This window comes from Rutidosis leptorrhynchoides, chromosome 2, assembly GCF_046630445.1.
Source record: "Rutidosis leptorrhynchoides isolate AG116_Rl617_1_P2 chromosome 2, CSIRO_AGI_Rlap_v1, whole genome shotgun sequence".
Taxonomy (NCBI): domain Eukaryota; kingdom Viridiplantae; phylum Streptophyta; class Magnoliopsida; order Asterales; family Asteraceae; genus Rutidosis; species Rutidosis leptorrhynchoides.
Window position 1 is genome coordinate 102281738 of NC_092334.1, and position 11231 is coordinate 102292968.

General features: G+C 32.2%; 1 protein-coding gene across 1 annotated transcript; it reads right to left on the reverse strand.

Moving 5' to 3' along the window:
- Nucleotides 1-3425: 3425 nt before the first annotated feature.
- Nucleotides 3426-6866, reverse strand: LOC139891242 (WPP domain-interacting protein 2-like). Its single transcript, XM_071874191.1, has 2 exons — nt 5904-6866; nt 3426-4029 (listed from the first exon to the last, which is right to left on the reverse strand). The coding sequence occupies exons 1-2, from the start codon at nt 6613-6615 to the stop codon at nt 3590-3592; spliced, it is 1152 nt and encodes a 383-aa protein (XP_071730292.1). The 5' UTR covers nt 6616-6866; the 3' UTR covers nt 3426-3589.
- Nucleotides 6867-11231: the final 4365 nt, after the last annotated feature.

Here is an 11231-nt window from a genome sequence, read left to right on the forward strand (position 1 = left end):
GATACTATAGTGATGTCTAATTTGGTCCAAACAAATAAAACCCTTTTGAAAATTAATAGATCATAATTTGAAGATGAAAACATTGTTTTATTTTGAAAGGCAAATCATTTCATTTCAAACCAAGTTTTTTTTTTGTTCTTGAAAACATTGTTTTATGTTACGATTTACAAGTGGCATTATGAAAAATAGAGTTTTTAATACTTTAAGAAACTTTTTACGTCACTTTTATAAACGTTGATACTGTTCTCTCCCACCCTCCTACCTTACCAAATTGTTAGAGTGCTGGGAGTGGGGTGCCGTCTCCACCTCGTTGCACAGCAGGTGACTGAGTCACCCACTCCCCACTTGCGTCGCGCCTAGCCTTTTCCCATGGGTCAGTCTCATATGCGACGGACTTTTAACGTTCAGATTTTTATTTTTATTTTTATTTTTATTTTTTTATTAACCTCCAATTTATTTTTCTATATATACCATTCACCTTCACACTTCAAACACACAACCAAAAACACACTTCAAACTAAAAAAAAAATGAATTCTTGCATTGTTTCGTTAAATGTTTACCACGGTGGAGAGCTGAGCGAGGACTGAAAAACGTATTCCAACACGAAATGTATGACATTCAAGTCCCTCAACGTTAATGGGTGGGACACAGAGCGTTTGTTCAGCTACATTTCGAGGCCTCAGATTTTATGTACATTGTTCCACAAACTCAGACCTTTGAGTTTTTCACGACTGAACAAAAATGGAAAGAACTAGTCGGAAAAGCAAAACTCAACTCCGAGCCTATCGACTTGTATTGTATCCACATATGGTCCCGTAAATTCATCCGCCGCCCACATCCTCACTACCCCGCTCAACGAGAGCGATGAGGGATACAATAGTCCTAGCCCGTGAAAGGCTCGATCGGACGGTTAATATTTAGGAAATTTCAGTTTGTATTTTTATTTTTAGGACTTGTAATGTTTTTTTTTTTTTTTTTAATTTTAGGTTCGTAATGTTTTTCTTTTTAGGAATCGTAATGTTTTTTTTTTAATTTTTAGGAATCGTAATTTTTTTATTTTTAGGAAATGTAATGTTTTTTTTTATTTTTAATGAAAGTTATTTCTATTTATGTTAATTTTTATAAGTTTATTAATTTATGTTATATTTTAAATCATTATTAAAATAATAATAAAAATAAAAACTGACATGTTCAAGTGACATAGGTTACTCGTCACTTTTTCTGACTCAGCAAGTCACATCTGACATGCTAAGTGACCTGGGTCACCACTCTCAGTACTCTTAAAAAATCGCTGTGTTGACACAGGTATTAACCTTTACTACAGTATATTGTTGATCAAGATTTGTTATCTCGAATGATGTGTAAAATACAATAAAAAAGTTTACTTGGTCACAAAGAATGCATTAAATTAAAATCTCGGCTGTTATTACTCGTCATAATTTCATTTCCAATATTTTCTTTGAGTCGTCTCAAATTATATGTTCATTTCTATAAATCAATAAAATTTAAGGGCGTGTTTGTTACCTTTTAACTGAATGGTTTAAATGAACCATTCATCATTTAACGCGTTTGTTTCTGACCTCTAAATAACATATATTTATATATATTCAGAGTTAAACACTCCTTTAACAATTAAACACCTAAATTTTATGTAATATCTTTCTCATATCGTATAAACAACACTTAAAAAGAACAAGTATTTTGAATTTTTGATTCATATAACACGTTTTTTTGGTTAGCAAAGAAACCCTCCTATGAACGAGAACATTGACTCCTCCATAGGAGATAAAACCTCGGGGTACCGGGTGAATTGCGCATTATGCGCATCCTCTAGTCACACTCCTTTTTTGAACAATTTGGCATAATTCATGTAACGCGTTAATAAAGTAATTTTACTTACCTTACATCGTTTATTTAAAATAATTATGAAACAGTTTATTTTCATTCAGAATCAAATTTATTAAAAGGCTATATACCATTCAAATCATTTAGCCAAATTAAGTTTTTTTTTTTTTTTTTTTTTTCTCGTTAAAAGTATACATGTAAGACATAAAGATAAATTGATAAAATTGTAAAGTAAACAAAAAGTTCAATATAATAATTATACGTATATATATTTTTTATTTTGCGTATTTTTTGTTGGTGGGACGAAGAGAGACAGAGAGTATACTTGCATAGAGTTTCTATATCTATATATAATAATAAAACATACCCATATGAATTTGTAGAGGCTTTGGTATATTTCAGTTTCACATAAATGTCACTACATGAATTATTTTTTACCCACAGACTTGTAAGAAAATGATACGAAGTAGTGAGCAATACATTACTAATTCTATTGAGCAGAAGTGTAGTTAGGTTCAGTGTCATATGATATGGGTCTTTTGTGTTTAAACTAATTTGCGCAATAGGTTATCAAACAGGCATAACAAGAACTATAAGCATCATCAAATGGACGTGCGTTATATCGATCTTTCTAAAGAGACATTACTTTGAATTTTACACATCTTTCCTTAAGTTTTATGGTATCACATACTATTTCAAAAGACTTATGCGAATTAATTGAATTACTAAAATATCCTCATCATGTTTTTCATGGCTTGCAAGAATCAATCAAAGCTCAATATGTGCTTGATCGATCGATATACCAATAATCAAGTCTTCAGTCAAGTCAACTGGTTGAATACATCTAATCGACCTGGGAGCATTAGTCGGAATTGGTAACTATCTTTAATGATTGAAGAAAAAAACATGACCTGAGTACCTACATCCACAAATATAGAAGATTTAAAATTTGATGATCACATTATGATTTACTCAATATTTTTATGTGTTGACCTAAGACGTGTAACATACACAGTAGTTGTGTTGTGTTTAACTATAGTTATCTTACGTATACAAATTGAAGTCTTGTTTACTTTGCTCAATAGAAATCTTGGTTCAAGAGTAAAATGACATGGGGATTACAAAAGTCTACATACAACTTGTATAAAATAATAAAGGCATGCTCATTATGAAGATGAAGAGGCTTTTGCTGTAACTCAATCCCACATAATTAGCTACTAACAAAGGTCAGTATATGAAACAGGGCAATACATGGACTAATAATGCATAATTTAATAGTAATGCTTTTCTAATTTAATAGTAATGCTTTTCATAACCATCCATTTCAATTTTATAATTTAAAAAGAGGTTGACCCTTCAGGTTCTAAAAAACCCTTCTCTATCTTGTTAGTGATGTCTGTCCAGTCTCAATTATTGACTTTGTGACCAAATCAAAAACATAAAATTAGCAGCCACAAGACCCTTGGTCAGATATTCAGATAGGCTTCCAACTTCCAAACTCAATAAATTTCAACAATGGCTGATTACAGTTTACAACAAATACCAAAGTTCAAGATTAGCCCAAACAATGACTTGATAAAAGATAATATTCTCAGTTTATTATTCAACTTGACTATTGTAATCACACAAAAGTCATATAAAGATACAAAATTGATTCATGAAAATGACTCCCTACAAAATTATCCCCAAAAATAAACACAGCATTATGTTCAATGTTACAACAAATAAATTCTAACAAGTAACTTACGTGGGTACAACCTCTACGTTTCGCGGAACAAATTTCAGGTACAGGATTACAAGCAATAGTATCAGCTGAATCATAAAACGCGTAACAAATTTACACAACCTTTTTTGCAGATTCTTTACATCTTCTCGGGCCTCTAACTTCGCGACTTGCTTTTTAGGCCCCAGTGTATCTTGTGATGATACGTTCTTTTGTTGTAAATTATGTTTAATTTCACTTAACGGCCCTGCAGTCAAGGTTTTAGTAGTTGTAGTTATTACTACATATTCCACCTCAGCTTGAATTATTTTCTTTAAGAGATCCTCAAGCTCAGTGTCTCCTGAAATTAAGGTGGATTCTAGTTCCAAAATCTTGGCATCCTTGATCTCAAGCATATCGTTAATCGAGGAATCAAGGATAAATGAATCGTCTTTTCCAACATCCCTCCATTTCTGCACTTCTGAAAATGATAAATCGATCTTATAAGCAAAAAAGCAATAACTTATTAGAACTGTACAAGGGTGTATTTGTTTACATCTCAATTGAATGGTTCAAAGCTGAATGCTGAACCATTTAGCATTCAGCGCGTTTGTTTTCGACCTCTGAATGACATATGATGCTGAAAGGTTCAACACTCAGGGTGTGTTTGATAAAACTGAATGATTTAGCGCTGAATGGTTCAAAATATGAAGGATTCAAAGCCTCTGAATAAAGTTTGTTCTGAATGATAATAAGCTGTTTGATAATCATTTAAAATGAACGATATAAAGTGAGTAAAATTACCTTATCAAAGTGTAACATGAATAAAATATTCAATATACTTGTTAATTAAGTGTTCAGGATAAGATTTGAGAAGAAAATTACAGAAAATTTAAGCTCTTAATGGTTAAGAGAGTGTTTCATCTCTGAATGATTCAGCACTGAATTCTGAACCATTCAGCACCATATGTCATTCAGAGGTCAGAAACAAACGCACTGAATGCTTAATGGTTCAGCATTCAGCACTGAACCATTCCATTAAGAGGCAAACAAACTCACCCTCAGTGTTGAACCATTCAAAGTTGCAACACTCTCTTAACCATGAAGCGCCTAATTATCCCGTAATATCCTCCTCAATTTATATTGAGAACACTTAATAAACACGTATATTGAGTTTTGTATTCATGTAACACGTTAATAAGGTAATTTTACATGATTCATATCGTTTATTCAAAATGATTATCAAACAACTTATTTTCATTCAGAACCAAGTTTATTCAAAGACTTTGAATCGTTCAGATTATGAATTATTAATTCAGGGATTAATCATTCAGTTTTATCAAACTCAGCCTAATTTAATAATGTGCTAATGGCAGACAAAATTATCTCATTTTAGATATTACAAATAAAGCAACCTACAGGGACAAATATATTTTGAAAGAAAAAAGGATTATGATTTTACAGTTAAAGGGCTCTTTAAGATTTTATTTTCAGAGTGATTGCGAGTTCGAAAATTCTATTTATTTAAAGTTTACAAGTAGAATGACCTTGTTTAGTAAGTAACGTATTCTACCACTAATTAATCTATAAAACCAAAAACCGTTTCACTATATTTAACGCTAGACGCTGATCAGTTATGACTTGAATAATGAATACACAACATCTAGATAATCACTTGTAAAACATAATGCCAAACATCACCATCAACTTATAGCATGCAAATTAGCTTGAAAATAAAGAAAAATAGGTGAAAAAACTTGCCTAATGCAAAGTTCAATGATCCAGTTAGCTGCAGAGCACAAAAACATACTTATGATATCCAAAATTACTTTAAATGACAACCAATCGATTGTTATAAGTGTATAAGATAATAATGCCACACCCAATTATCTCATCCTAGATATTACTAATAAAGCAAACTACCGAAACAAATAAAAGGAAGAAGGATAATGATTTTACAGTTAAAGGGCTCTTTAAGATTGCACTTTTAAGTGATTGCAAGTTTGTAAATTCTACTTATTTAAAAGTTTACACGTAGAATAACCCTAAGTAATGACTAACATATTATACCCCTGATTAATTAGAAAGCCAAATTCCATTTCACTATATTCAAACGCTAGACGCTGATCAGTTAAGACTTGAATACACAATACCAAACATCCCCCATCAACTTATAGAATGAAACTTTCCTAATACAAAGTTGAATGATCCAGTTACTAGCAGAGCTTAAAAACATACATATCATATCCAAAATTACATGAAATGACAACCATTAAACAAATAATAACAAAGCAGGAAACTTTATCGGAATAATTCTAAAAAATATAATGAAACACACAGAGATCAACAAGCTACCTTTCTCGAATTCCTTCTGGGCAAGATCAAGTCCTTTGATAGATTCCACAAGAACATCCTCATGCTTCTCAGATGCAATATCCTCAGATTCATCATCACCTTTTAAGAATTCAATTCGTTCTTCTCCTTCTTCATTATAATGTATATCACCATAATTAGCATCATCACTATAGTCTTCATCATAACTCACAAACCCGCCACCACTCTTACTTGCTACAGTGTTAATACCCTGCACAAACAAAAAGTTGGTGCTTCTAGAGTCAGATTCCACTGAGTTTTCCTTCTCGATTTGAAACCCCCGAGCCTTCTTCCCGGGTTCAAATCGACCATTTCTCCGTTGATCATAATCAGATACAATTACAACTTGATTCCTCCCATTTAAACCATTTATTTCATTTCTGATTCTCGGAATACTAGCAGCCGTAGATGATCTACTACTCTGGTCAGAATCCTCCCTAGTAGCAACTGTTGAATTACCATTATTGTTCACATCACCATTTATATTACTATCTTTTTTAACAAGTTCCCTAGGTATTCGCCGCCATTTTTTCAACACTGACCGCGTTTTGGACAACGTTTCGGTGACCGCAGGTTGTATTACATCTACTAATTTTCCATTCTTATCTTCAACATGATAAACTCCATTACTATTTGATTTGTTTTCACTATCATTCATTGATTGTAATACAGGTAACTCAGTTCCTAAATCCATACCTAAATTATACAGTCTCTGTATATGTGTTTACATTTACATACAGAGTAATACATACATACATACAAACAACAAAGTGTATCAAAACCTTAGATAGATTACAGTACATATCAAAATGGATAGCAAATAGCAACAATAAACTGAAAATCAGATCTCAGATGTCTAATTGTGTGCAATTCTTCGATATGGTGACATAACTGGGGAATCAAATTATTATTATAAGTGAAATTGAAGTGTAAAGTATAAAAATTGGAAGACTTGAGCGTACCTTAGATTCCATAATAATGGAGTTTTAATTTGGGGGAAATGATGGCGATTGATTGAATTGGATGAAACTGAGCCCTAAATAGTGATTGTGAATTAACATATGCAACTTGTTGCTGTAGCCATGAAAATGAAATTTCTCGGAATATTAGAAAAAAATAAAAACTGAAATATACTCCGTAATTAATAATTAAAGTTTAAAGTTTATTTATATGTTATACAATAATTTATTTATTTATAATAATGGAATAATAATAAATGGAAAATAATTGAACGTGGGAAGTTGGACAACGAAGAGTGGTAGTGGGCCAGCTTAAAGACATAACCGTCACGCTGGAAGTCACGTGACATCGGGTCCTTATTCTCTCGATCACTTTTTATTTTCGGCGATTAAAATCATACGGAGTAGAACTGAAAGAAATTTGGTTACCGTGCCCGGTTCGGTAAAGCGTTAATTTCTGTAAATTATTCAGTTTGATGTTTTGCTTTCGTTAGTTTAGAGCGGCGGTTCTTGTATTTGGTCATAGAACTCAAAGAAATTTGGTTACCATAAAGCGTTAATATCTGTTAATTATTCAATTTGATGTTTTGCTTTCTGTATTTGGTTATAGAACTCAAAGAAATTTGGTTACCGTAAAGTGTTAATTTCTGTTAATTATTCAGTATGATGTTTTGCTTTCGTTAGTTTAGAGTGGCGGTTCTTGTATTTGGTTAGTTTGGTTTGAGTGGTTATTAACTACTCTATTGAGTCCACACCAATCGTTAATTTAGTGGCGACTTAACTGAATTTTAGAGCCTAAATTAAATTTCAGGCAAAATTTAAAACTCATAAAAATTTGATTCTACTATTTTCATGGCGTGTATTATTATTTTATTTTATTATTTTTATTTTTAAAAATAAAAAAACATTTTCCTACTTAAAGGCCGGATGTCCTCTCGAAAACGATCTCTTTATCCGTCGAATAAAGAGTATGATGACTTTCTCTACTCTTGAGGTTGTTTTATTCTGAGTGGAGAAATGACTTGTTTCTATCATCGGATATGGGAATGATTGTCTACATATCACTTCCCCTGTACACCACTCATGTGGTATTGGATTTTGTTGTTGTGGTGGTTTGTGTGGTTATTACAGACAAGAAAACGTAACTACGAAACATGGTCATATCATGTTTTTGGTGAACAAGCAAGATATCAAGATATTAGTAAGTATATATATTTGTTTGTTATACTTTGTATTTATTCTTAATTTATATATCCTGCAATTATATGTAATCCTCCTATATATATATATATATATATATATATATATATATATATATATATATATATATATATATATATATATATATATATATATATATATATATATATATATATATATATATATATATATATATATATATATTAAATGAATATATCAACCCACATTATCATGTGAAAAATTAATTTATCAAATATTGCAGTGGTACTTGTATTTGATTATTTTGGTTTGAGGTAGTAAGGATTTTTGTTTTCATCCCGGTGTCATGTAGATGGCTTGACTCGTTTTTTAGTTAATTATAACCCGTGTTAGTTTGTACGTGTTCGTTTACTGATACTGACCATTGCTATGTTGGTTGTAATTTTGTTAGTTTTTTCATTTTTCGATGAAAAGACTCTGTTCTTATATAGTTCTCGTTATTTTCATAATACACCCTTTTATGGATATTGGTTCAGTGCAGCTAGTTAATCGTCTGGATAGTTGGGGATGGTTACTCACCGAGGATGGTTTATACTTGGTAAATAGTGCCCACTCTCATATTGACTCCATTTCTTTACCTACTATGGAACAATCTTTCAAGTGGTTTAAGCTTATCCATCGAAAAGTGAACATTTTCCTTTGGCGCCTCTATATAGATTGTCTCCCATCTCGTTGGAATCTTTCTAAGAGAGGTATTCATTTGAAGTCTATCTTGTATCCTTCTTGCAACACCAGGGCTTAGACATCTCATCACGTGTTTTTTGAATTCGATTTGGCTATGGGTATATGGAATCATATGTGTCTTTGGGTGGATATTTTCACTTTACAGAATCCTTCATTTACAAACTAAAAAAAGCTGCTTGAAGACACATACTTTTGAAGGAATCCAGAGATACCTTGAAGACTATATGGGTTGCCTCTCCATGGTTTCTTTGGCGCTTCCGCAATGGATCCACTTTTGGTTCTTCACGTTTGAAAATGAATATGTTATATGATTGCATTCAATTTCTATTTTTATTGTGTTGAAATCATATGGTTGATTATTCAATCTTCTCCTAGAAAGGCTTGTACTTTGTTGACTTAATGTTTTGTCTCTTTCAGTTATGTTTGGGTTTGCTCTTGTTGTTGGATACAAATTAAGGAGGGGGGGGGGGGGGGGGGTAAAGTGTCAATGTTGGAAAGATGTTGCTGGAAGGACTGTTATTGTAAATCCAAAAGACATTAGTTGACTTTTCTTATTTTTTCAATTATGTAAGGGCCCAAGATGTGTTTTCTCATACATATATACCCCAAATCTCATTAGGGTTATTCACTAGTTGAAATCCCGATCATCGTTTATCTCTTTTCTCCCAATTTAAGAGTTTCAGTTTTGTTCTTATTATTCTTGGTTCATCTTCATAATCAGGTGTTCTTTTTATAAAGAAATGTATAAGATTGTGACTGCAAGTCATAATCCGCTTGGTTAAATTTTGTAATCGTTTGAATTAAAGTTGATTAAGGGTTTCTTTGATTAAATCTAGTGTTTGTGTGCTAGTATTCTGGAATTCTGACATGGTATCAGAGCGATTGGTCATGTATATCGGCTGATTCATTTATCTGCAAAAAACTAGGGTTTCAAAATTGTTTTGGGTACTTACTGTTATTGGTGCGTGGTTGACATGTGTTCTATGTTTACACCTCTTGGCTGATCCAGAGGTTTATTTGTCTTCCGATGCTGTCAATTGTGATTCCTTAGTCTTATCTTCTTCCATTATTACTGTAAGTTCTTTTTCATTTTCTCTTTGAATATGAGTCTACGCGTGAGTTTCAGGTGAAGTTCGTTATCCTTGATCTACCAACATTGATTGGATGTGAAATCCTGGCTCTAACAACTTAATTAACTTGATTCTTATAGCCATCGGAGTTCTCTTGAAAGGCATCTTTCAAGACCTTATAACGTTATTACGTTGAGTCTTCCATTTTTATTTCTTGTTTCTATTGTATAGCTAACCTGCAGGTTGCTTGACTAGTAGTCAATTGCTGTTGCTGGAGTTGGTAATTTGTAATTTCTAAGCTGCTTTTCTCTCTTGTGTCTTTGTGTTTGATTATGTGTTTTTGATTGTCTTATGTGTCTTGTGTTTTATCTGCTTGTCTTCTGTGTTATCTATTTGATTAGTTACACTATCGGGTACACTGCCCGTGAGTGTGTGTAATTATAAAAGGTAATTCTTGTTAAATATATTATAGACGCAATTTTACACATCACATATCTAGGCCTATGTCTCTTAAATCAAGTTTTATTCGTACCGATAATCTCCCTATTTTTCTCTCGACACTGATGCACCAATATTTTGTGAAACGAGGTTGTTTCTTCTCTATGTTCGCTTCATGTACCAAATTCGCATCAATCTTTGCTACAAGTGTCTTGGTTTTGAAATCTCCACCTTCATCGAAAGACCCCTTCTACTTATTATTAGTAATATTAAAAGATAAGATTTGTTAGTTATTGAATATTTCTTTATTATGGTAATTATATATTGTATTCAATTGTAATTCCTTGTAATTTTCTATATATATCAATATAATCCAAGACTACAATTTGTGGCTTGTAATTTTCACATGGTATCAGCCTAATTGATCCATAACCCTAAATCACCTCCTTCCCTTTTCTTTTTCTTTTCTTCTTTTTTGGCCGACGTAACAAGAACGGGGAATTTGTTTCTTGATTCACTAAAAGTGGTTCATGAATTCTTAGATTCCCATCTTTAGCAATTAAAATACGTCGCATATTTAATTGGTTTACCGACTTTTAAATTGCTGTTTGCAAAATCAATAAACATCCACCAAATTTAAAGAAACTTTGTTTCTTTCTTTTATTGATTTCGATTGTGTCAGCCGTAGTCGAGCAAGCATATTATATTAATCTATTAGTAATTGTTTCTATCGTTCTCTTTTTCTATAATATCTGATTTATTAACTGCTTCTGCTCTTTTCCTTGTTTTTCTTTCTTCTTCGGCCATCATGACTGGTCATATTGTTGGTAGACGACCTCCTCGCTGCCAGTTATGTCGTAATAATGGGCACTATGCTTCTGCGTATCCCGATCTACATACTTATGCATCACGCTCATCTG